The sequence below is a fragment of the Pygoscelis adeliae genome, unplaced genomic scaffold (assembly GCF_000699105.1).
Source record: "Pygoscelis adeliae isolate BGI_AS28 unplaced genomic scaffold, ASM69910v1 Scaffold127, whole genome shotgun sequence".
Classification (NCBI taxonomy): Eukaryota; Metazoa; Chordata; class Aves; order Sphenisciformes; family Spheniscidae; genus Pygoscelis; species Pygoscelis adeliae.
This window is the reverse complement of record NW_008825208.1, coordinates 5,982,168-6,009,216: the sequence shown is the minus strand read 5'-3', so window position 1 is coordinate 6,009,216 and position 27,049 is coordinate 5,982,168. Positions and strand designations below refer to the sequence as shown.

Sequence of the window (27,049 nt, the reverse complement as noted above, 5' to 3'; positions counted from 1 at the left end):
CAGTTTGGAGTAATCCAGTCTCTTATGGAAGACAGGAACAAAACTTTTTAAAGTGTATATTTGACTAAGGCAGTTTCATGTGTATTCCTCTGATACATTTAGTACATCACAACCTACATGCCATGTTCCAGGCTGAATGACCCAACCTCCATTGCAGAGCTTTGAGGATTTTGTTCACAGACGTCACTTATTATTCTTTTTTGTTCTGTTTTAGTCCTTTTTAGCAGCAAGAGAATCTACAAACACAAACTCCTGGTAAACTACATGTAGGCTACCTACATGTTCCAGAAATCACATCACCATAATCATAAGATCTTTAAATAGTTCAGATAGTCACTGTGCAATATTGGTTTTTTTTTCTGACAAGACTGAGCGCTGCTCTGATCAGCTACAGCATTTGGGGTTACTAAGCACAACTGTAATTTTTCAGAACGATATATTATGGATATTCAATAAAAGTATTAAAAGAAAATAATTACTCTGACAGGAAAAAGGAATAAATAGTTCATTTATGGCAGCTTTTAAAATCTGTTTTCAGATCTCAAAGCAGAAATTACATACAAAATAGAAATTTCCAAGTACAGTCCCATACCACAAGAGGTTTGCTCCAGTAATAGCAGAAGTATGTTGGAATTCTGTGAGTCAGGTAGGAAGATCTACATAAATCAAGGGGTGATATTTAAAATAAATTCTTCAGGTGATTGTCCCCATATTCTGTTCTTGGGAGTACATGCACCACATAGATATAAGATAAGAATGTTTGCTTTGTGTAATCTACTATTTTGTACCTGCACCATAAGCAGGTAGAAGTCCCATACTCCTTTCAAGAGTTTTAAAAGCTAAACACAACCAACTTTACAGTTCTTTCATGTTGCTTTTGGCTGCAAGTGGTGTCTATATCTTTTGCATTTGATTAGCTTTTTAGATTTTTTAATCTGACAACTTATCTACCCAGAGAGGGCAGAGGAAAGTTAAGGCAGTTTGATTAAAATTGTGGAGCCAAAGAGCACAGTTTCCAGCTTGTTGAAGTCTTATGTAAATCTTTCAAAAGAGGGTAATGGAGGACAATCCAGGGAGAAGTACTGAGTTTATAACTTCTAGAGGTTCAAAACTCCTGTGCAGACATTTTGGTTTGCAAATGGTCCAGTAATGCTGTGTGATCGAGAAATTAAGTCACATAGTCACCAGAGCTGTTTTCCACAGAAATAAACTGAAAGTGTTGAGTATTTGCTAATGCATGCATTGAATCTTGGCTTCTCCTATGCTGGCATGAGGAAATCCTTTATATGTACCCACCTTTAATAACTTGAAAACTCAGTCAGGCGTGCTGGTTACAATGCATACCAATGCCAGCCAGGTTTGGTGTCTGACTGTTTAGACTAACTATCCAACCTCCGCTGGATTTCTTCAGGTTGCAGGTGTAATCTCTCAAAATACTGGAAATTCTTGCCAGCCCTACTGTTTTCACAGCTTAATGTTGACTGGCTAAGAGAGGCAGAAAAATGGCTGTGCTGGTGACATTTTTCACCTTTAATTTCACGCAGAAAAGCCTGCGCAAAGACTGATATTCACAAATGGATGTGATCTGGGCAGAGTGGCAATACTTGAATAAACATGCACCTCTCATCCTAATGTATATCCTATCTTGGAAAAAGTCTATCCATTATTGCATTGGACAGTAGCAGTATTATCCTCCAGTGCATGTTCACTTGATAGTTTTCCATCCAGCGGTTACGAAAATCCTTGAGAAATTTTGAATTTTCTCCAGATCAAGACCCTTCTTCCTCTCTTACTTTCAGTAAAATCTTCCTCTCTTACTTTCAGTAAAATCTTACTTTAAATCATACTTTCAGTATGATTTAAACAGGACTGATGGTTGTCCCCTTCAGGCTAATAGCATCACACTTCTGATACAGGATTTAGTGGGCTTTTGGCGGGAGCAATCATATCAGCTCAAAGTGTCTGATACAAAAGCTCAAGGGAAACCCACCATATGTTGTCCCACCAAGACAAAGTTAAACTTAGTTTCCATCTGGAGATTATTGCCTAGCATGATTAACTGTAGTCTGAATCTAGTGAGCTATCTGATTGCTCTTTACTTCTGAAGCTTATGATAAGCAGGAGGAGCTTAAGTACAGTAGATCTGAGCAGTTTGGGACCCTCCTCCTGTATACAGTAATAACAAGTTGACTGTGCTCTTATCTAGAATATTGTCCATTCTTCCAGAATAGATGAGTAGTCAAACCATTTTTAATTGTTTTTAAAAGAAAGTCATGGCATTAATCTGTATTGCCAGTTTGCTGGCTTAGCTCTGCCATTGAATCAGGCAAGATTCAATCACTGGGGCACAGACAGCTTCCCTGTCTTTTTTTTTTTTTTAGAGGGTACTCAGATCTGTAGGACAGAGACCTGCAAACCTGTACATGCACTGCTAAAACACTGTTTGATAATGGAAGTTTCTGTATCAGGTGTCAAATTTCATCAGCGGTACACTACAGTTTTCTCCTTCTAATTAATTTTGCGATTTATGAGTTACTAGAAGTGAAATATGTTTGCTTGAACTCAGAGAAGAAACAGTCACAAAATAATGGCATTTTCTGTAAACATTTCATTCTTTGCCTTCCTCTCCTGCTACCATGGGGATTGTTTATTGGTAAAGGGATTGAGGGACAAGATAATTCAGTCAGTCATTAATGCTCTGAGAAAGGGAGTGGCACCCTGAGTGTAGGCAGAGTTTAACTTACGTAGCTGGTCAGTATGTTCCAGTCTCAAAGGCAAAAATAACTAGACGAGAACAAATATGAACAGTACTGCTCAAAGAGAAATAATTGTTCTTCTTAGATATGTCAGGAACTTTTGCTGTCCTGAGATCAACTCCTGTCCTGTTCAAAGAAAAGTGCTAAATTTGTTTCTAACCACAAAAAACAGTTTGTGAGCTGAAGTTCACAGCAGAAGTTCACTGAGCTTTTTTTGCTCTAAGTAAATGGGAAAGAAATTATACTGATTGGAAATCTGTTTGTTTCTTTTATAACCACTTTTATTTTTTACCTTTTTTTTCCCCCCGGTGTGTGCTGTGCATTCCCTGGCTTTCTAACACTGTCCTTTATCCTTCCCGCTGTACAATCTGCTTGTTAGGTCGGACAAGGAGCAGCTGTTAGCAGCTGGGCAGGTGGCTGATTCATAGCCTGCTGTGTGCCAGTTGGCCAAACAATGTGTGTATGGTGATTGCAGCTGCTTACTGCCTGTTGGAATGAATAGGAGATTTGTTACAAGTGTTTTTCCTTATGGAGGCACTTACTTACTTACAATTTTTCTGGCTGTTAGATTTCACAGAACATGGAGGAACTGTGTTTTTTGTGACCTCTACTTTCTGGTCAAGCTTAATGAGAAATATTATTAGAAGAATGCCAGAGAGATGAATACCAGGGCGATCATGTAAAGTGCCAATTTTCATGGAATGACACCAAAATCAATGAAGTTGCAAATTCCTTATTATATTTGAATAAAAAGCAATAATCCATTAAAATGTCCGCATTTAATATGATTGGGAAAAAAAAGGATGTGAAAGGTGACTTGCAGGGGACTTCTAACATGCCAGGTTTGTTTGTATACTGCTTTAAAAAAACTGGTGGTGGAATTCATTTCAGTGGTCATCCCTAGAAATTACAATGACTACTAATTCTGCTTGAAAGAGTAATTTTGTCTTTAAAATCCTGACTGTTTCTGAAGTTCCTGAGTCCATTCATCTGAATGCTACAGCCACCACAATATTGTCTGAAGTCTTTCTCCCATTAATTAACTTCACTCATGTGGGAACTATCTAAGAAGGCCGGGAGAGATGAACACAATATCAAAACCTCAGCCATAGTACTTGGTGATTTCATCATAAAAATCGGCTTACATGGGAAGAGTATGTAGCCAGAACTACGTTATAGAATGAGTAAAGGAATGTGATCTATACATCATTATCCCAAAACTGTCTGGAAATTAAATATGAAGTATTTGGGTTTTATTGCTTAAATAGTGAATTGTCCCATGAAAACATTTTGTATTTTAATCCAAAACTTCACTAGTGTAAAATTCCTAAGTATGTGTGTTTCATTCACAAGTAGCTTTGTGATTTAGATTTTTTTATTTTTGTTTTGTGTGGGGCTTTATGCAATTTCTAGCTAAATATGTTCCATATCTGAAAGACAAAATGGAAGTACCTTTAACTCCTCCATGCAGACAACAAAGATCATGGGTTAATTTTCTGTGCACAGGACTTCAAGAAGAATCTATTCCTCTTTCTGGTAACAGGTAATGAAAACTTTGTAGTAATAAATCCTGTCATAAATCCTCTAATTCATAAATCCTCAAAATTAGTGCAAAAATAACTTTAGTCTATTTGTGAATTGGTAGTTATGTTCTTTGAGACAGCTGCGTATATTTTGTGTTTGCATGAAAAAGTGAACAGAGTGCACGATCCATATCTGTGGCTTTTCCGGGGACCTTGAAAAAGGAAATTACAGTCGCTACTGTAGACCTCTTTCTCCTGGGGGACTTAATAGCCTGAAAATCCAATCTCCTTTTTGGAGTAGGCAACAGTAAATATTTATGTATATAGCAAGTATGTATGTGTATATATGGATATATTTATACATATGGCAAACATATTCTGAGCAAGTATCACCTACAAAATCTCCAGAAGAGATTTCTCCAGGAAGAAAGTATTGTCTGTGTTTTGGGGATATTCCAACAGTGGAATTTAAGCCTTTTCATGCTGACATAGGATCAGGATTGCTTCACCCTTTCATTCTCATCTTGTTTGCGAGACTAGCATTTTTTGCCTTGCTATCTCTCTCACATATGCATGGAGAATTTAAATATCCTTTTGAGGAGGGAACCACAATCTAGATGATAGAATTTTCATTCAGTGCCGCTTTACTTCGTGAACTAGCCTTGATGGCTACTCTCACTCCTTCCTGTTCACTGTTGTTTTGCATGAAGTGACCCCCTACACGGACAAGAAAAAATTTTAGTGAATGAGTGAATGAATGAATGAACTGAAAATTTAGAGAGAAAGTAGATCTTTAAAAGGTAGTTTTGTATAAATCAAAATTCAACAGATAATGCTTTTAAACTTCATAACTCCGTCTTGGTTTATGTTCTTCTCAGTATTTTGATTACAGAGCCCTCTAGGGAATACTTAGAATGTTTGGTATGGCAATCAGAGAAGTATCGGGATAATATGAGCTCTCTTTTGCTTGTCGGTAAGGATTTCTAATTGATGATCAATTTCTAATTGATGTTGAGGAATTCCATGTACGTGGAGAAAATATAGCGAAAAAGATAATGTTATATTACAGAGCACATCTTTTGAGCCATTGAAGTTTATCCAATTAATGTAATCCTCTGAAGTTTGGATTGTCTGATTCTTTTAGTACATATAAAAAGTTACAGTATGGCAACATTGATCTTGGTATGTCATCTATCCTTCTATAGAAGTTATTTGAATGAAGTAAGAGTTTTATTTCCTTATGAAAATGTTAGTATAATATACTAATTATATTCAATAACTGTGGTAATTGAAATTTGGTAATCTGTTTAACTCTTTTCTGTGTGCTATTTTTCCTTAAATAATGTTTCAAAATACCAATCAATCAATAGAAAAGTACTGTTAATGGAAAATAATAACTTGACAAGAGCAGAGTTCATGTTAGGAAGCAAAATATACAAAACCAAAATAAGCTGCAGGTTATTTCTGCCAGCACCAGAACACTCATTACATATCATTTGTAACTTTAGCAATGCAGCTACACATTATTAGATCTGAAATAAATTTAACCCGCCCCCCTTACTTATACACTCGATAAGTAAAAAGCACACTTGCTCTGATAACACTAAGTGCTTTGCTCTTAAGTCTATTAATGGACATTGAGTTACAAATGGAAGTATAAACAATGGTTATATGTAGTAGGTCATCAGCACTTGGGAGCTTTCATTTGCAAAATGACATTCTGTTTTCATGTTTCTAGATTATTCATATTATATGTTGATTTCTGGTTTTTGTAGAGCATCAAACTGTTGAACTTGTATATCAGCGTCATTCGCTTACAGAACTGAAGGAATTGCTACCAGTTGAGGTAGAAGCACCAATGCTTAGCTCACTAGAGGAAGGCTGGTGGCTTCATTTGGGTTTAAATCCAGTCTCCATAGAAACTTTGGAGCAATTAAATATGGATGCCAATAATGCAAACAGTTTGCTTGCTACAGAAGTGGAAACATTTATGCGATTTACATCATATCAGTTAGAAAGTAAGTTTCTTTTTTTTTAAAAAAAGTGATAAAAAAGCAAAGATATATACTTTAACAGAGAATCACACAGTGACAGTTACCTCCAAGAAAGAAGGAAATGGAAGATTTCTTATTCTCAAGAACAAAATGTTTTATAGCAATATGAAGTAGCAACACTACTACAATTGAGATGTACTTTCACAAATTTAGAAAAGACTGTAGGAACAAACATGTTTAACTACACAAAGTTATCTTTTCTATGAATGTGCAGATGAAAAGTAGCCTCCACCAGCCATACTATTTTTTAATAAAATAGTTTCATACAGGAGAATGTCTTAAAAAATAGTAATTTTGCCTTGGAGTATTTTAATAAAGCAGGCATTTGTATAGTCCTACCTGCAGAAGGTCAGTGGGGAGAGTATGTTACAGTGAAAATTCTTTATTTTGTGATGCTATTCAGAGGCGTTTTTTTATGGTGGCTATGGTTTCAAATGTGAACTGCTCATAAACTTCACAATTTCTCATGGACCGTTATGCACACTTATAATCAAACTTTAACAGAAAATGCAAAAAGTAATTTACATTTTATTATATAGTTATGGCCTGACTGCAAGGCACCAATTGTGGTTGTAGAACTCCAAGGATTGACAGTAACATGATATATTGTGAAACAAATAGGCACCGCTCATGAAAGTACATTTCCACTTAACTGCTTTTTACATATCGCAAAGTGTTTAGCTATTGTGTTTAACATGGATGTGCAGCAGCAATGCAAAAAATTGCAGTTCTAGGGAAGCACATCTTTAGAGGGAGCTAACTGCATGCTTTACGTCTTTTTTTTCCTCTAAAAAAAAAAATCTGTTAATGTTTTAATCTTTCTTCCTAATGAAATGTGTTGCATCCCAGTTCCTAGAAATCTAACAGCTGTAAGCACAATGCAGATAGTGAAATCTTCTCCAAACAGTAGCATGGCCTTCTGTTTCTCAACATTGTACATTTTTACTTAGGACTAATCAGTACAAATTTTCTAAAAGTGGATTCTAATGATCTGGGGAGGCAGCAAGAAGAAATAAAAAAATGTTTTCTCTATAATTATCCAAAATAGTTAACTCCAACCAGGAGGAAGAAAAGAAAAAAAATCTATGTTGCAGCGGAGAAATTAAATTTTATTTTTTAGGATGGCTTGATGAAAAGAATTCCGTGACAAACCAGGAGCTGCTTTCTGCTGAAAGACATCAGTCAGACAAAATAACTAATCTTTACATGTCACCGCAGACTCAAAGGCCATACTTTGCCCTGCATATGAGCGCTGCATCATCTGCCAAAATTCACAGTACAAATACATGTGTGGAACAGCTTTCTGGAGGAAGCACAAAAAAGAATAAGGTAGAAGGGGCAATTTATTTCTTAAACCAAGAAAAGAAAACCCCCAAATCATCTGAATCAGTCAGCTGTAAAGGTGTGTCTTCTAAACAAGACAACTCATCCAATAGTCAAAAGCCTGCATCATCTGCACTTGCCACGAAATGGGACAATGATGATTCTGATCTGAGCAACTTTATCATGCTGAGATCTAAACATACACTCACCCAGAGAGAGGAAGAAAGTTATGTAGATAGTCCTGAAAAAGGTATGTGAACCAGTTTATTCTGCCATTTTTCCAGATTTAATTCTGCTTTCTTATACCAATTACAACAGATGCTAGTTCATGCTAGTAGATTTATGAGGAAAAAATCCTTTGAAGTCAATGGTAACATTTTTATGATCTTTAATGTAGCTGAATTTTTCAACCTTTTGTTTTTTCCTTTAGATATCTTAAGGGATTTTGGTTTTTTGTTTTGGTTGGGGGGGTGCTTTGTTTTTCGGGTTGGGGTTTTTTTTGGTGGTGGAAGTGGTTTCTAATAAAATAAACACAGGAGTTTATTCCTATTCTGACAAAGTAACTCTAAATGGTACTTACTCCAGAAGATCTCTTCCATCCATATGTTCTGAATCAGATCTCCTGGCCTCTTTGAAGAAATAGTAGTTATCAATTGCACTTATCAAATTAATTGTAGTTATCGTGATAGTAATTATCAATACTCTTATTTTTGTAGAACCAACATAGCCTAGACAATGAACAAAAAGTTAAAGTTCTTCTCTGGAAAGAACCATTTGACCCAGTTACCTTGGTGCAAACCCCATCAAACAATGAGGCAAAACAGGCCTTAGAGAAAACAGAAAGTTGTCGGTAGCCCTGTTCTTGTTGATGACAATGCTTGTGAAAGAATCTCAGGCTATGTGTTGAGCATTGCAGAAATGCAAAATACCAGAGAGGGAAAAGAAGTAGAAGAAAGTCCTTATTTGTTTTAAAAAAGAAATATTTGTGACACAAAATATCAGGAGACAGTGATATATTTCCAGATTCACTTTCCAGGATAAAGTTGCATTAAAAAAGCATATTTTTCATTTTTTGGACTTGTATGGCAGAATTTTGACAATAACTTTTATCTGTGTTTCAGTTATACGTCCCAGCATAAAAAAAAAAAAAAAGATTAAAATTGTTACATAAAAAGTTTCAGCAATAATTCCTATAGAACAGAATTGGGATATTTATTTGATTGCAAGCTTATGTAATCTTGTGGAGGAAATTATTTCTTAAATAAAATTCATCTGTTACTGACACTGGTAGTCATGAATAAAACACTTCCACGGCCTCTGAAAGCAACAATCCCAATTTTAAAAGGAGCTCAAGGTACCTGAGCTGAAGTTTTGTGCTACCATCTAGTGAACTCTGACTAGAACTGCATCTCCTCACAGGAAATCCAAATGGATTGAAAGACAAGCTATGTTACATTTACGAATAGGCTTGTGGGGGTTTAAGTAAGTTAAATGCAATTTAGAATGTGTTTACAGGTAGACGCTAGTGTTGCAGATCAGTTATGTCTGATATATAAAGAATCCATTAAAATGTATAGGTCTTACCATATCAATGTAGAAATGGTGTATATTACTGTATACTTTTGTAATAATGAAAAGTTTTTATTAAGGGTCATTCTAAATTTACCTGAAAATAAGAAATGCCAGCACTGCTTGTAGGGCTCTTTCTCTATTGTCTTTGTTGTTTGGCTTATTTTTTAAAGATGTCATTGTGTATAATATTTAGTTCAGAAAATACACAGGAGGGAAGTAGTAGAAACAGTTCATTGATCCAATTTTGAACCCTGTATAGCTTTTCAAAATCAGGAAGGTTTTTTTAACTTAACTAGAAAAAAAATTCATTTTTTCTTTTCTGTCTGTTTCTGTATGATCAGTCTGTTTTCTGAGGAAACTGACATTCTTAACTAGAAAAAATCAGCAGTATTTAGGAGACACCTATTCAGCCAGAACCCCTCTCAGAAATAAAGAGGTAGAGCTGCCAGAGGAAGGTTTGTGGGCAGAAGCTGTAACTCATGCACCAGTATTTGTAAGGAAGAAGGGAAGGAGACTTAGAAATACCAACAAGTTGCAAAACATAGCTGTAAGACAGGAGAAAAAGTTCTTTTCAATAAGCATTTTTTCTTTTCTTTTTTCTGCTATTTGCAGCTTTCATTTTCTTTCTAGGTCACTTACAGTATCTAACCTTTTCTACTCACACTCACTGAGCTATTTTTCATAGTTTGAGCTCCTTATAGTCAGCAGCATCTTTCCTCTCATACATGTTTTTTCTCCATATAAAGGCACATGAGCTTTCCTATGGAGCTATACTATAGAGCCATAGTATCAGCTCCTTAATTTTCCCAGGTCTGTATTTCTGCCCTAAGGAAGAGGAACCTGATAATGCCCGACGTCTTGGGCTATGAAGGCTGACAAGGCCTCATCTCTCTCTGTGTCTCGATGGTTTTTCCATACTATATGAGCCCATGAAAACAATAAAGAAGTTCATGAAAAGAAAATGTATGTTTCATAGAAACTACTTAATTTGAAAATATTTTTGTATGTAGAGTCATTTATAGAACAGTTTTCTTATTCATTGAGCTGTTTTTGTGATATTTGTATCTAAATGTTCACTTGTGGTTTAATGATTTAGTCCTACAACCTGAAGAACAGCATATGCAAGTTCACAAAGAGGACAGTTCTGTTTGTGAGACTGTAAGAACAGAGGAAAGAGAACAAGAAAATGAGGACAGTATCACAGTTGATATTCAAGCATCAGGTATACTGGTTTTGGATATGCTTTATTTTATATAGCTTTGCAATATAATTCTATATTAAATAGTACTACTCAGACAGATATGGAAATTATTAGGCTTAGTCTCTACTCCTTGTAACTGAAAACATTCCAGATAGATGGATATTTATTTTGACACAGGCTATGGAATTCTGTCTTAAGACTAAAGCCAATTGCATGCAAACTAAAAAGTACAGACTTCGAGTTATGTCTGATCTAAATCAGTGAACATGAAATCTCTTCATGCCATTCAGTACCCTCAAATTATTATTCGGCATTTTTTTCTCTGACAGAGTAAATGACAGAATTGGAGACGGAAGGGATTGGCAGTCATTTTGGTAGGAAATGTCTTTAACACTGTTGTAATCCACTGTGGATTTATCTCATACATGACTGAGCCTTACCCTGTGAACTCTTGCTGTTGTACTTTTCAAGGCATTGTATCAAAGAACATTGCACTGACAACAATTTTGTCATGCAGTAGAAATGGTAGAGAAGAACCTGGAAGATATTTATCCAAGGTATTTTACAGCCTCAAATTAAGCACACCCAGTGCTAGAAGGTTGTAGGCCTACCACAGATTAGTTTGGTTTTCCATGGAAATGCATTCACTCCAACCGTGTGCTTAATGGGAGTCTCTTTCACAGAACCAGTGAGAGAGTAGAGCAGTATTTTCATCTGTTCCCATCTGAGATGGGAATCACGTAACAGCTATAAGCTTTTTTTAAATACATTTTGAAGCAAGACTCCTTTAATGCAACAGGAAAAAAAACAACTTTTCTGCAGTCAAAACAAAAATTAGCATTTTGCAAAGGTAGTATTTGTGGGGACTGAATGTTCTATTACAGTCCTTGAAATAAAGTATGTTTCACCATCGTGGACTTGCACATGAAGGAAAGGAATCTTTCTCAAAACGAAGCTATAGCAAAGCAGAGATCAGAAAGATTCACACAATGTTAAGTTTACTTAACACTGGAACATTGAAGATGCATGATTAGCAATACACTTTAAAAAGAAAATGATACATTAATACAAGAATGCTTGAATGCAGTTATATACTGGGCATCCAAAATACTATAGTATCTGACCTATTTCCATAAAGGCTGAAAAACTGGACATAATAATACACCTTTTTTTAGAATGCTTACAAATATAAAGTTAGGAATTGCTCTTATGAAATAGTGCATTGACCGAGTGAAGTTAAGTCAGCTGCTGGTCAACTAATTTGTATAGATCAGTTGAAAATATTTTTGAAAAGTAATAGTAAATCTTTGAAAATGAAGAATAGCAGAGTTCTGATCTTGTTGATGTGATCAACTCAACTATAATTTTAAAAAATGGGTATGGAAGAGTTTCACTTTCTTAACCTGAGGAAAAGGACATCCCTTTCAACTCATTCAGCAGACAGCTCTGTCATGGATGCTAATAGCAAGAAACTCAGCTGTAATTTGGAAAGAATTGTAAACCAGCCCCCCAGAAGCTGTTAAGAACTGTTAGCATGAAAGAACAAAGAGACTAACAGATTGGCTTGTTTAGCCTTGCTAGACAAAGACATTAGAAGTTAAATACCAGGGAAGGAGAAGGGCTGTTTAAGTTGAAGTTACAGTAACAAATGGATATAAAGGGACTAAGTCTAAGTTTAGACTACAAAGTAGAAGGCTGTAGAACAATGGAATAATAGTACAATCTTCGTGGGAGTCACAGGAGTAGAAAATCCTAACTTTTTATCATGGAGTTTGATCACTTTATGAAATGCATGGAATAACGTGGTTGCCTGCTGTGAGGAGCTGCTTAATTCTACCAGCCAGGAGGCTCCCTGGTGAGCAACTGTTTTTCTATTAATGTTACAGCTTTCCTGAAGAAGACAGTGTTCTTTGTGTTTTGATAGGTCTTTTGAATGTTCTTGTCCAGTAGTAGTATATGAACCAAACTTTATTATTATGTTTTGTTTATTGTGCTATCCAGAAAGCCAATGGCAGGCATACTGCCTCTTGGAAGAAGCAGCCACTCCTGTTCTAAAAGATTTGACACATCTGGGTGTACTTGCTTCTGTAAATTGGAGCTTTGACAGAGTTAAATTTGATCACACAAGGTTTTTCTTAAAACAGCAAGAAAAAGTGATATGCGATTGTTTTAAAGAAGGTATGTTTTTTTAAAAAAAAATCTTTTTTTTCATCTTCAGTACTAATACGGGTTTAATTGGTGACACAAGGTTCAAGATGTTTCATAAATTAATGATAAAACTTTCAGCAGTTTATCTTGTAGAGTTAAAATAATTCATTTCTTCTTTTATTTTCAAAATAATGTCTCCTAGTTCTTCAGCATTACATTTATTAAACTGAATATTGAAATACAAAAAGTATTCTAATTGAATTTAGTTTAAAAATATTTTAGATATGCTTCAGAAATGTTGCTTCTATATCAAACAATGTTTAAATTATTTTTTCATGTTAGATTTTAAAATTAAAAGCTGTCTATGTGTTTTTGTTGTTTCTCTCCTTTTAGTAGCTATTGTTTGTCACACCTGCATGATGAAAAATGCTAAGCCTACATTAGAAATTAGGAGGAAAAAATCCATATTAATTAGGCTTCTTTCTGACTTTATTTCTCTCCTATCTGGCATGTGAAAACCCTATAGAACCAGAAAAATGAAAACAAAACGCAGCAAAATCAGTGTCCCTTTACAAAGATTTTTGGCTATAGATAAAGAGAGAGGCAGGAAAACCTCACAGCAAAATACAGACTGTGTTTGAGGAAGATTTAGAAAGCTATTGGCTATTTTGGATTATTTTTTGAGTTGTACTGCTCATAGTTGAGAACTAGTTGTAAGGATAACATAGCAGGCTGTCTACTATCTCTCAAGTTTTTATATTATGTCACAAGTTATGAGATAAACTTTAGCATTCTGAACTTTATTGCTTTCTGTGCTTAATGTATTTTTCTCAAAATAAAATCAATGATAATGAAATTATAAATGAGAGAGAAGACAAACAAAAAAATTTTGGTAGCCTCTGCAGAAGGACAGCCTGTGATCTATAGGATTAGCGTATTAAAATTGTCAGCAGCAGGGTTCTCTTAATTTGAGGGAGCTTACAGAAAAGATAACACCATCTTCACAAACATGAGGGATAAACTCAGTATCTGTATCTGTATCAGTGAACCACAGAAAGGAAAACATTGCTGAGAAAAGTATACAGAGAACTACTACTGCTTCTCAAGATCAAGGAAAAAAATACGTAAGGGTCTGCATTTTAATTAAAGATTAATTTAAGAAAACTTAAATCCTTTCAAATGCAGTTTACGTGCTGTAGAAATGTAGCCTAAAGTAGGAGCTGGGCCAAGTGGCATGCTTATTCAAATTTCAGGGCCCTCTTTCCTTGTAGATTAGCTGTGCAGTATATTACCAATTGCTAAAATTGCAGCAATTAAATCAAGGAAAATGTTTAGTGGCTGAAATACTGATGAGGCAAATAGTCATCTATTGGACCTTCCTTTTAAGGGCAGGTGTTTTCTAAGGAACGGGTAATATTTACCCACCCCTTGTTATACAAAAATAACTGTTGTTGAACACAAAATTGACCTATGAAATAGGTGGGTCTTGGGACTACAGCTCAAGGAAAGCAGTAAAAACTTTTTGCTCTTGGTTTAAAATACGAAAAAAAGTCAGGTTGATTTGCCTACTGTTGTCTGCACTGAAGAGACAGAAAAGTGTGAGGGAGGTATTCCATTTTGTCCCCAACTAAAGAAGCAGAAGGAGATAAGAATTTTCGTGCTGGAAGGTCCATAGAAACATAGAAATGAGGAAGACTCTAACATATCCAATCCATTCCTAATGAATATTTCTTTAATTGTATAGGAGATTCCAAAACCTCCCTGGCAACTTACTTCACTCTTTTATTACCTTCCTGGTTTTAAATAGTTTCACAATATCCAATCTCATTCCACTTTACTCCAGAGTATGCTGATGCATTTTCTCATTAATCCCCCAGTGAACATAGAAAACAATCACTTACTATGATGGTATTGATCTATTAGAATATTATTATTCCCCTGCTTGTCTTTTCTTTCTGCACTAAATATCACCAAATGCTCTAGTCTTTCATCATAAAATGTGGTTTCTTTGTCTTGCTTTATTTCTAAATGACCTGTATTCCTCACTGAGTTTTTATGGTGAGTGGTGTCAAGAGCTGGACATAATCCTTCAGTTTCAGCACCTTCACTGGCAGAGATGAACAGTCACTTTCTGTCTTTTGGTACAGAATAGTGGCAAGATCTTTGTCTTCCATGCTGTTTCCAGGTAATTCTTCTGTATGCTGTGTTCATAAGTTTGATTCTTCCTTCCTAAGTGCTTCACTTGTCTTTTTGAATTAAAAGCTATGTTGATCCCAGTACACAGACCTATCTAATATTTTGCTTGTATAATGCATCTCATTCAGTAAATCCTTGATCAGATGTAATCATGTATTCTTTAATTATATTCCTCAACCATTTTTTAGCATCTTGAAGTATTTTATGAAGTCCACTTACTCTGCAGCATTCGCGTATTTCCTTTCCTAAGATAATGAACTACACCACTCCCTGTGTGCAATTCCCAAAAATGCCCTTCTTCTTCAGACTAGTATTTCTTGCCCGTTCAGTCAAGCCCTTGAAGATTTATTTAAAATGGGTACATAATACAGAATAGGTAGCCCATAAATTGTTTGATTTACTCTGTGGATCCAAGAAGAAGCAGATGTCTTCCAAATTGACCTTCTCAAAGAAGGTTAAGATTCTCATCAGGAGAGGTTAATTGGGTGTGGGGAAGGTAATATCAGAAGTTAAGACTCTACATGGGTCATTATTGGAAGACAATAGGAAAATTTCTCATGGTATGTGTGAAGACTAGCTGGGTCCAAATCATTTGCCATAAAGAATGTGGCTTTTATAGTCTAAAATTTGTTGAAAATGTTCTGTGAATAGCTCAATTTGAGGTTATCACTGCTTTAAAATTGCTTATTGATTAATGGATAATCTGCCATTTTGGTTTCTTGGAAAGAGTTCTGAAATGTTTGGAAGATGGGTTAGATGGAGTTACAGTGCTGTTGAAAAATATAGTGATTTGACTAGTCAGATGAGGAAATAGTAATGTGAGCAGCTGGGCTTGTATGACAGACCAAAAGATGGGAAATTTATCAGTGTCCACGTATATTTAAAGATTGCCTTTCTAAAATCAGTAAGGCAGTGTGGATTTAATGGCACACGTAGGGGAACTGTTATCCCCTCCTCCAGCAAGCACCATCTATCCCTACACACCTTTCAAAAACACTTGCGTGTGCCACTTCCTCTGGGTCAGATGACATGGGAAAAGTTATGCTGTATCATAAGCTGTTTGCCAAGACCAGCAGATCCAACCTTTCAAGATTATGTCTGTTTAAGTGTGTTTAAGGAAAATTCTGAGATATCAGAAATGTAATTTAATTTTAAATTGATTATGTATGTGTAGCGTGATTTCTGAGATTTTGTACAGACCACACCTCTCTTCTATTTGTAAAGGTAAAATAGAGGAGAAGGAGATCATGCTGTTCAGACATGCTGCTCTGGTGCACCTGCTGGTGACAGTTCGAGATCTTCTGTTAACATGTGGCTTGGACACAGCACTAGGTTTGTTTTTTGTAGTGAATAATGATACCCGGAAGCCCAATGCTTTGTGAGTATTCTGCAGTCCATCCTTCATGGTTGTAGGCTGTGATACTTTGCTGTCAGTATAGCTCCAGTGTAGCTTCAATATGATATTCAACCCCTTTTGCTTCCTTATCTCTGTTCCATCATTAGAAATGAATTCACTGCAGATTGTACTTTGGTAGTGTATATGCTCAGTTCATGACTAATACACTACTGTTGACGTTATTAGATGGATTTGCCTCAGAAACATTTGTATGAACTTTCACATATATAATGTGTTGTATCTTGGAATGACAAATTTTCATTGGAATCTCTGTGTGGAAACTGAGAAACATGCAAAAATGGCAGGTCCTTTGTTGTTTACAATCCACCTTCTGCGAGTGTGGAACACTTTCCACCTAAAAATATTCTTAGGCTCCTTGGAAATGAGGTACTTAAAACTGAGAGCATTTGAGCAAAATCTGAAATATTATCTAACGTATCACAAGGCAGGGCGTTTGAGTTACCGCCCATTCTTAGCACTGGACTCACACAGAAGCTTTTTTTTGAGCTTTTCTGGTCTTATGCTATTCAGATTTGGAATATGAAAATTCATTGTAACCCAGTTTTATGCCTGAAATGATAATGCTGTGCTTGTCAAGTTCCCATGGTTGTGTATTGTGAATTTTCAGATAGATCTATCAGAATAGCTTCCTAAGGAGCTGAAGTCAGCTTTTATGAATGCCCTAGGAAAGTCAGGCTCCCTCTCTTTATAGGAGATAATGCGGTTCAGAGCATCTAACTTCAGTCACTCTGAATTATCCCTTGATGTAGGGTGTTTCCTTAAAATTGTTGTAAAATGGAAAACATCTGTCATAAACTGAACTGTGGGGAAAAGAAATTGTTTTGTATTCACTTAAATATTTCTAGCAATAAATGAGTAAGAAGAAAAATACAGAATGAATATATAATTAGAATCCTAAGTAGAATTCTTTTCTACAGTTATTATAAACAACATAGGAGGATGAGAGGGAGACAAATGAGCAGTTCTTCCTCCTCTGTTCTGTTGTAGCAAAAGCACTCCTAGATGATATTTCAGAATTACACAGCACCTGTCCTTCCAGATCCCAGCAACATCTCACACAGGAAACTGCACAAGTAAAAAAGATCTGAAAAAAACTTAGAAAATGGAGCCAGATACTAAGTAGGCCCTGTAGTCCTTGCTATTGTTGTGATGTTGTGCTGTGCTGCGTGATTTATCACATAGTTATCTTCAATGTATTTTTTCTTTATGCATTTTCAAATAACCCCAGCATTGTTCGCCATTTATATACAAAAGGCATCATACAGAGTTGAGAAATAGTTGTGATAATGTGAAGAGTGGTGAAAACACAGGACAAGTAAAGCTTTGGAAAGTGGGAATATAAATAAAGTTGTTATTTAGTATAAACCATATCAACTAGTTAAATATAACAGTGGTGCTGCTGGTATCTGCAGCTAGAGAATGCAATGTTCTATAATTCTAGCTGGAGTCATATAGCAGATACTACAGGAGGTATAGCAGTTTTATAAAGGCCGCTTATGTACCTGATCAGTAGTATGTACCTTCCAATATGGTGAGCCATTAAATTTTCATCTTTTTTGTGCAAGATACCTTCACATAAATTTCAAATTTATGTGTAGATTAAACACAAACCTTGGCAATTATCTTTCATCACTGCAATTACTTCTTTTGTTGCTTTATTAACAGGTTATTTGTCCAAGGCAAAGGATATCTATAAAAACATCTTAGAATCCTGTTTGAATAACATCTGGAGGCAGTTGAAGATTGTACAGTACAGCAGCCAGAAAAAGCATGAAACAAATCCCAAAATAACAGAGCTTCAGTGTCAAATGTTAAATTGGATGCGAAGTTATGGAGAGGAACACAGTGTTAAGGTTAACAATGTAAACAATTTCTCTAAGCAGACAAAACTGCTCCAAACTATGTGAGTTATTATAAAACCTTCTTTCAACAAGGGTTGGGTTTTGGAAGAAAGTCTTATAATTACCTTTCCAACTCACACTATCTGTTAAATAAGGGTAACATAAAGTTTAATACCTCTATCAGGAGCAGTGCAGGTTTCTGTTTGATCAAATCTCCCCTTGTTGCATGACTGAAATAACATGCATACGAGTTTCAACATTTCCAGGGCTTCACCTTGTTGCAGATGGGTTTGTTTCCCTGGTAAGTATATTGTATCACATCACTTACTGAAAATTATGTTATAACCTTTTACCTGAAGGCCTCAATCTTCTGGTGCAAAGAGAATCACAGCACAGGTCAGAATTGTGTACTTGTACAGTGTGGCTTAGAGCACACACACTGCGGAGTATATGGGTATTGTTATCCATAGACGACCTCTGCTTAACCCATGTATCAGGCCAATCTTCTGGCATTATAATTATAATTATATAAGAATAAAATATTCATAAGTGATAATTATGGCATGGACGGTAGAGTTGTGGAGGAGACTCAAGTTATCCAAAGATATTTTTTTTTCTGGATATGTGAATATTTTGGGTGATACCATGCTGTGCAAAACACCATTTTCCTTTGCAGAATATTTATTACTTATTTACAGAATACTTATCACATAATGAAACAGAAGGGATAAAATATATAATTTTTTAAGTGTCCTGACTGTTTGGAATAGAATTTACGCTGCTGAACACACAGCCAAAAAAGACGAATCTTCAAGCTTACTTTCATTTATTTTAACTTATTTCCATTCTTCACTTCCTGGAGCTTTCTTCTTCTTTTGTTTCTGTTAAAAGTTGCACTAAGAGCTCTGAACATCTTTTTATTAAATTTTCCCAAGATGAAAAATATAATAGTTTATTGTACACCCTTTTAGAATTTAAAATGGAAATGAAGCAACCAAAACAAAATGGTGTTGATTGTCTTGGTGTCTGTCCTTCAATAGAGCCTCAAAGCTGATTTCAGCACCATTTTCTTCTTTTGAAGAGTAACACATTTTGTTTTGTGATACTAGGATTATGCTGTACTAGGAGACGTATGGCAACTTTGTCATCTTAATGTCAGCTCAGTGACAATTCTGCTTTTCTTCTGAACTCCACTAGCTATGATTTTTAAAATTTTTAACTATAACTAGCCTGAGTTTTGACTTGCTTGCTTGACTTAAACTTAAGGTCATGCACACATACCCATGCAATGTAAGAATATATATGATTTTATTCACAATTCTAAGTTTGTTTACTGTTCCCTAACAGTCAGAGACAGGTTTCAATGAGCCAGAATAGGCAGAAGGAGTATTCCGGTTTTAATAAGAAGTAAAAGTTGTATTGAATAAGCCATTTCCTGTTCTGTCACATCACATCAGCATCAGTTAATATGATGTGAAATATGATAATCTGGTTATCCTTTTATTAGCCAAAATTGTTATTGATGCAGGATTGTAATAGGACGCTTCCTTTGTAGGCAAAAAGTTGCTAATGGAATAGAATAAACTGAACTTTACTCTTTGTTTCATTATCTTTTGTACTCATGATTAGATAGAACATGACTAAAAATGTCATCTAGCTCACAACAACATGTAATGAGTACACTGTTGTATCATGTGTGAAAAAGCAGGTCTGCATTTTAAAATGCAGTTGTCCAAAACTGATTTGAAAGGAGCCAGTGTGTTGTCAGGTGGCTGTTCTGTGCACCAACATGGAAATCTGCCTTAAGCTTGTCAGGCTGACCAATATCCAGAAATTCTTTTCTAACAATATCCAACACACTATTAATATTTACATATATAATTATCTGGCATCTGTAAGTCTTAAGAGTTAGACAAAGCCATGTGCCTCCTTAAAAATCTTATCTTGTGTGCACCATGAAAAGTGTCTATACAATGGCATAAAGGTTCAGACATCATCTTGTCTGCAAGTATAGTGTAAATCCTGTATGTGTGTACATATTCCTCTTTACGTACTTTGATTATGTAGCACAAGTCCAGTTTGTATCAGTTGAAACGGTGGACAAGGACCTTCTCTGGTAGTGATTCTTTTTAAAACTATGTCAGTTTGGTAGATTCTAATCCTTTTCAATGTTTTCATCTTAAGCAGTATTTAATGAGTCTTGGAGATAAGCGATCTCTGGCATACTCCGTCTATGGTCTGGAAAATCTTTCTAATTAGTTCAGAAGTATATCTAGTACCTCCTTCCAGTACATCACCATCTTGCAGGCTGAATTCTAGATGTCTTCAGTTTAAGTTTTGCCTCCATAGGGATAATGCCTCTAATGTGACAGTAATAATCTGTATAGTACAACAGTAATAATGTGGTATAATGTCTTTAGATAATATCTTTAAATAGCATTTTTACTTTGAATCAAATATTCCAGTTCAAGATTTCTTCTAGAACAGCTTTGTTCATAAAACTGAATTCTGATACTGATGTCTTCTATAATATTGTTTCTCCAGCTCTTGTAATAATGCACACATACATATGAATTTCAAATCGTTGGTGATAGGAGAAAAATCGCCAGCACAAATTCAACCCTGGATATGGGGAGGACAGACTTCAGGCTGCTGAAGGAACTAGTTAGTAAGTTCCCCTGGGAGCCTGCTTTTGAAGGTGTTGAGGACCATGAATGCTGGTCACTTTTTAAGAGCCATCTCTTACAGCGCAGGAGCAGGCAATTCCAAAGTGTTGGAAGTCAAGCAAACGGGGCAGAAGGCCAGCTTGGCTGAGCAGGGATCCTCTTCTAGAACTTAGGCGGAAAAGGAAAGTGTACAGTCATTGGAAGCATGGACAGGCAACACGGGAGGACTACAGAGATGCTGTTTGTCACTGTAGGGAGAAAATTCATGTGGCCAAAGCTTGATTAGATTTGAAGCTGGCCAGCACTGTGAAGGACAATAAAAAGGGCTTTTTAAATATGTTAACAGCAAAAGGAGAATCAGAGATAACGTTGGTCTGTTTCTTGACGAGGTCAATCACCTCACAAATAGGGACGTAGACAGAGCGAAGACGTTTAATGCCTTCTTTGCCTCTCTCTTCAACACCAATGATGGGCCCTGGTATCCCCGGAGCCCTGTGTTGGAAGACCATGAAACTCCCAGCGAACTCTGAACTTGTTCAAGACTTGCTGCTCCAACTGGATGCGCATAAATCGATGGGGCCCGATGGGATTCATCCCAGAGTACTGAAAGAGCTGGCTGATGTCATCGCGAGTCCTTTCTCCATTATTTTTTAACAGCCTTGGGAGTCTGAAGAAGTCCCAGTCGACTGGAAGCTGGCAAATGTTGTCCCAATTTTCAAGAAGGGCAAGAAGGAAGACCCTGGTAATTACAGGCCTGTCAGTCTCACTTCAGTGCCTGGTAAAGTTATGGAGAAGGTTATTCAGGGATTTATTGAAAAACACCTGAGAGACAATGCAGTCATTGGTCATAGCCAGCACGGGTTCATGAGGGGAAAGTCCTGCTTAACCAACTTCATTTCCTTTTATGACAAGGTCACCCATCTAGTTGACCAAAGGAAGCCAGTTGACCAAGTACAGCATAGCTAGCCGGTCAAGGGAGGTGATTGTCCCACTCTACACTGCGCTGGTGTGGCCCCACCTTGAGTACTGTGTGCAGTTTTGGGTGCCTCAATATAAGAAGGACATCAAACTATTAGAGTGTGTCCAGAGGAGGGCGACCAAAGTGGTGAAAGGCCTCAAGGGCAAGACTTACAAGGAGTGGCTGAGGTCATTTGGTTTGTTCAGCTTGGAGAAGAGGAAGCTGAGGGGTGACCTCATCACAGTCTATGACTTCCTCAAGGTGGGCAGCGGAGGGGGAGGTGCTGATCTCTTCTCTCCGGTGACCAGCGATAGGACACGAGGAAATGGAATGAAGCTGTGTCAGGGGAAGTTCAGATTGAACATTAGGAGAAGGTTCCTCACAGAGAGGGTGGTTGGTCACTGGAACAGGGTCCCCAGGGAAGTGATCTTGACACCAAGCCTGTCAGAGTTCAAGGAGAGTCTAGATGATGCTCTTAGTCATATGGTTTAGTTTTAGGTAGTCCTGCGAGGAGCAGGGAGTTGGACTTGATGATCCTTATGGGTCCCTTCCAACTTGAGATATTCTGTGATTCTATTATTCTATTCTTGTCATTCTGGAAAACTCCAGAATGGTTCCATTTTGCCACCTGCTTAGTCAATCCCGTGCTTTCTGTGCAAAGGAGAAAGAAAGATGTATGCAGGCTGAAAGAACAATTTTTTTACAGTACTAGAGTTTCTTTTACTTGTCTTCTTCCAGATACTAATCATAACAAGGATGGACTCTGAGAGAGAAAAAGCTGTCCTCATTCACACTTTATCTAGAGTAGAAGGTAAGTAATTATTTTTATGCGTATTTTTGAAAGAAAAAGTGGTTGTTATTCTGTGCTTTGCTGCATTCCTTTTTGTATGCTTTTTGCAGATGTTTATCCCTTTTCTCCTCATCAGGAACCTTTCTATATACTTTTCTCACTGTTTTCTGTTTCCTAACTCTTCCATCAGCCTTTTTGCTTTCTTGTAGTTTTATTTTCCTCTGATTAAGAGTTCTGGTATGATGTTTTCTGTTGCAAGAGAATGATAGTTCATCTGTCAAGTCAAAGATAACAGAACACAAAGGAGATGTGGGCAGCCCATTGCCTAATTATAATTGCATTGGTCAGATTGTCTCATTGTTTTTAGCAGATCAGTGGTCACAAGTTTTCTTCCTTGCAAGCTTATTAAGAGCAGTTAGAATTTAGAAGTCTTAACTAAGCTCCCTACCATAAAACCTTAAATGAGTAGTTAGGTACAGATCATGATTTCCCTTAGCCACCTGTTGCTGACCTTGTTTGCTGATTTGCTAAATACGTAAGCATAAGCTGTAGCAATCTATTAAACTCAAGGAAAAAAAAATACTGTTTCCAATACCCTGGCCCCCTGCTGATGCAAGCAACACTTTCATTAATTCATCATTTTACCGGTAAGTAATTTTTGTACAAGCTTGTTCAACGTTGCAGATTCAGCTGGTAAAACAACCATGATTCAGGGAGATTGTTATTTGAGCCTGTGCTATGTTTAGAGCAAGACACTGATTCCTTTCATACTGCTTTTTAAAACCCATTTTTGTAACTCCTTCTTGCTTGAACCTTATCAACAGTGTCATGTATTGTATTGTTCTTTTGCCTTTAAAAATAAAGTTAAATTTCCTGTGCTCATAAAAGAAGAAAGCCTGTCTTTTAGAACGTTTTGAAAGGGAGGAGGCATGTTCACAATGCTTTTACTAATAATAATATTTAATGAAAAGTATTTTGTTTGTTTTAAGATCTTACAACTTGGTTGCAAACACAGGTCAATCCAACTAACTAAACTTTTGAAAAGAGGCATTTGTGTTATCAAATATCGCTTTTTAGCTACATCTTCCAGTCATACTTGTAAAACTTGAAGTGTACAGAAAGTGTAAAGCAAATTAAATTATAAAGGGGCAAAGACGCTTCCATTTAAACACTAGCCTTTAATTTTTCCTTTTAAGGTAATTGGGTTTTGAGTTTGTGAGACATGAAACTTGTTCACATTACTTCTTCCTTGGGTTCAAAAACAGAAGTTTCTAAATCATTATACCCACCAGTGCAATACAAACTGAAATTGTGTAGGACTTCATCAAGACAGACAGTGTAATACATGAAATTTTAATATCCTGTGTTGTTCCACATTTGCTGCTTACCGCTGTGCATTAATTCACACCCGCAGAGGCTCATTTGGTTGGTTAAGGCTTTAATTCTTTTTATGCAGGTTTAAAAGCTATGGATTTGAATTCTGAGAAAAAAGGAACCTTTTTAGGTTGTAAAGATATCATAAGCAAGTAAGTTAAATTCTTGATTTTTGAGAACAAAGTCTTTACTCAGGACTTTCACTCAGTCAGTGAAACTTTTGTTACTTTTGTTCATTTCCATGGGATTTTCCAGTCTGGAGTAAAAATTTCAGAACATGGATCTACAGCTTCATTCTGGGAGGGGAGAATTTTGTCCACACTTTAGTAAAATGCTTAGTTGTGAGGCTCAGAGGAACTTTTAGAAAACATACAATTGCATATTTTTAACTTTTTATTTTGTTTTGCATGTTTTAGAAAAAGGTGGGGAGGAAAGGGCATAAGAGAAATAATGTCAAATTATGACATTGCAGCAAAATATGAATACTTCAAGTAGATAATTGGAAGGGGGAAGTACAGCTTTTAATTTTTAAATTAATTTTTAATGAAAGTACATTTTTAAATTCAGGAAGGATATATACTTTTTGTAAACAGACTTTACACAGTGATAATTCTTCAAAGTAAAAATGTGTTTATTTTGTTCTGAGGGTACCCAAACTTAATTTTATTAATATTTTGTTGGGTTTTTAAGCCTTAGTAGATATTCCTGTGTTATTATACATAATCAACAAATTGGAGCTGACTTCCCTTGGACACACTTCTCATTAGTAGTGGAATATGATTATTCTGAAAACTCGTGCTGGAAAAATCTGTGCAAAAATCTGAATGTTACTTACATGACTTTTAAAACCACCCTCCCTGAAACAATACAAATGGGTAAGTGCTCTCCAGAATTGTAATAAACAGTTGAACTGGCATATGAAAGGAAAGCATTTTCTGTTCCGTAAAATGCTACATTCATGTGCCTGTGGAATAGAATGAGTAATAAATTATGAAGGCTAAAGCTAGGCAAACAGAGCTGATTTATCTATACAGCAAGATAGGAGGGTGTTTTTCTTAGGGTATGAGCTTAGTTTTGGCCAGGATGTAGTAGTAAATGTTGGTTGGTGAAAGACTTGTGCCAAGTCCACAGGTTGTTTACAATTACTACAAGCTGTATCCACCCTTCCTCATCCTAAGGGAATGTTGCTGTAGATCTAAAGGAATATAAATTAAAACTTCATTTCAAAGAGATTCAGAAAAGTTTAGTTTCAGGGGGAAAAAAGCATATAACGGAAGCATTTTAATGGGGATGAATAAAAGCTGCATTTTTAAAAGATATGTCTATTTAAATACCTAAATGTATCTTTAGTTTTTTGCTTATGAAACTATTATCTTACATATACAAAATGTTTCAGGGAATCACTGTGGTTCCTTTCTTCTGGAGGTGCAGATTCCATATGTATTTCTGACAACGGAAGGTCTTCTTAATATGCCAGATATTCTTCAGCTTTTGGAATCCAAGTGAGTGAAAATAACCTATTTAATCTTACTGACTATTTATTTTCCGTTTTCCAGGACATGTATCTTGTCCTACTATATCATGTAGTAGCCATCTACTTGGCTATCAGGTACATTACTGCAATTACACTATTAGCATTTTAAGAGACAAGAAGATCATTTTTCTGCTGAAGTTGATAGCTTAATTCTATAGATTCACACAGATGTCAATCAGAATGGAATTGGCAGATTTGTTTATTTTAATGAATTGGCACTTTTAATCAACACAACTTTTTTAATTGTCTACTTTTCCCTGAAAATCATAGTGTTACCCCAAAACATTTTTTGCTTTAGAGCTTCTTGGTGCTTGGAAAACTTGGTATTTAATTCTTCATAAAAATTGATTTTGAATTTTTTAGTTTTTAACTACTGGAGGTCTGCTAAAAAAACAAACCAAACAACAGTAAAACAGTCTCATTTTCTGATGCATCACAGCTTTTGGGAGAGGCTAAGTTAAAAAACTACTTTATTTGTAGAATTCAGATCCAATATTCACTTAATTTTGAATACTCTTTAACCTGTACAAAAATGTTCATGTTTGTAAATCATTGCACATGTGCATTATTTTCTTTGACATAGTTTTCTTGCATTTTGCTTTCACAATAATAAATACCTGATAAAAGTACCTTTTATCATGGGGAGACAAAAAAAGAAATAAATAGGGAACAGAGCAGCAGCATCTCTTGAACATAGTGCCAGAGATACAGGTGGTTGATTTCACCATGTTGCTGAAGAGACGTGCCAGTTTTGATCCTTGCTGTTTCCTTGAGTCAGCTGTGAAGCCATTTTTGAGCTGTGTCTAATTACAGTTCAGTAGGAAAAAAAATAATTATATGTTTGCCATTTAAAATTAGAACATTTAATTTGATATGCACTTTTAAACTTTGACCTGTTCAAATTCTCTGTTCAGCCTGGCCATAAGCTAAATAGCCAGGAATGCTTTTTGGTACTTTCTCACTAGCTCCTTTTAGCACTGATGAAGTAATTAAACAGGTGAGCAAAGAGCTATATAGTTTCAGAAAAGCTTATAGTTCATTTTTTTGTTAATGTCTGAATACAGTGTCCATACAAGTTTCTAGTGGACTTACTGCTGGCAGATTCAGGTTTAGGTCTCGTGTTTCCTAGGAATGAGGCCAAGTAGGGTGACAATTGCCTCTTCTTAACTTCCCCCCTTAGTCAGCCAAGACTCTGCAAAAGCCCTAAGCATGTGATGTTCATTCAGTAAGTATTTGCTAACACAGCTGGTAGCAGGAGGCTGTGCTGCTGGCAGCTCTTGCTCACTTGGAAAAATTTAGGATCATACCAATGGCAGCCAGGGAGTTTTCACTTAGTTTGCTTTCCCTGTGCTGCACAATCATGAAAGGAAGAAAAGAAATGCAATATATATTTAATTACTCAAAAGGAGTATCTAAGTATGTTTTCTTGATTTATCTATCTGAGTTTCTGTATTATGTCTTTTTTTTGTAAACTCAAAGGCTGTCTATCAAGGTCATATTTGGTGTGGTTAGCAACATAATTGAATTAATCCAGTAATATTTCATTAATTCACTGCTGCATTGATGTGTATTCTTTGAATGCGTCTTAAAGTGAACTTGAGCATCTGAGAAAGATCAAGGTGTGAAAAGACTGTTAATTCAAAAAATTGTATTGAGATGTATGTTATCAATTTCCTTTAAGAAAGTCTTATTATTT

General features: G+C 36.0%; 1 protein-coding gene across 1 annotated transcript in view; it reads left to right on the top strand.

The window, feature by feature from the left end:
* The window catches only part of LOC103921093 (chromosome unknown open reading frame, human C9orf84), a 47,064-nt gene that overhangs the window by 10,468 nt on the left and 9,547 nt on the right, over positions 1 to 27,049 (top strand). Inside the window, exons 6-18 of the mRNA XM_009329002.1 lie at positions 539 to 646; positions 4,170 to 4,299; positions 5,158 to 5,252; positions 6,055 to 6,297; positions 7,454 to 7,906; positions 10,325 to 10,450; positions 12,431 to 12,607; positions 15,998 to 16,105; positions 17,856 to 18,043; positions 22,394 to 22,466; positions 23,902 to 23,971; positions 24,516 to 24,694; positions 25,216 to 25,321. Coding sequence (XP_009327277.1) covers positions 539 to 646; positions 4,170 to 4,299; positions 5,158 to 5,252; positions 6,055 to 6,297; positions 7,454 to 7,906; positions 10,325 to 10,450; positions 12,431 to 12,607; positions 15,998 to 16,105; positions 17,856 to 18,043; positions 22,394 to 22,466; positions 23,902 to 23,971; positions 24,516 to 24,694; positions 25,216 to 25,321 — 2,056 coding nt within the window. The remainder of the gene's footprint in view (positions 1 to 538; positions 647 to 4,169; positions 4,300 to 5,157; positions 5,253 to 6,054; positions 6,298 to 7,453; positions 7,907 to 10,324; positions 10,451 to 12,430; positions 12,608 to 15,997; positions 16,106 to 17,855; positions 18,044 to 22,393; positions 22,467 to 23,901; positions 23,972 to 24,515; positions 24,695 to 25,215; positions 25,322 to 27,049) is intronic.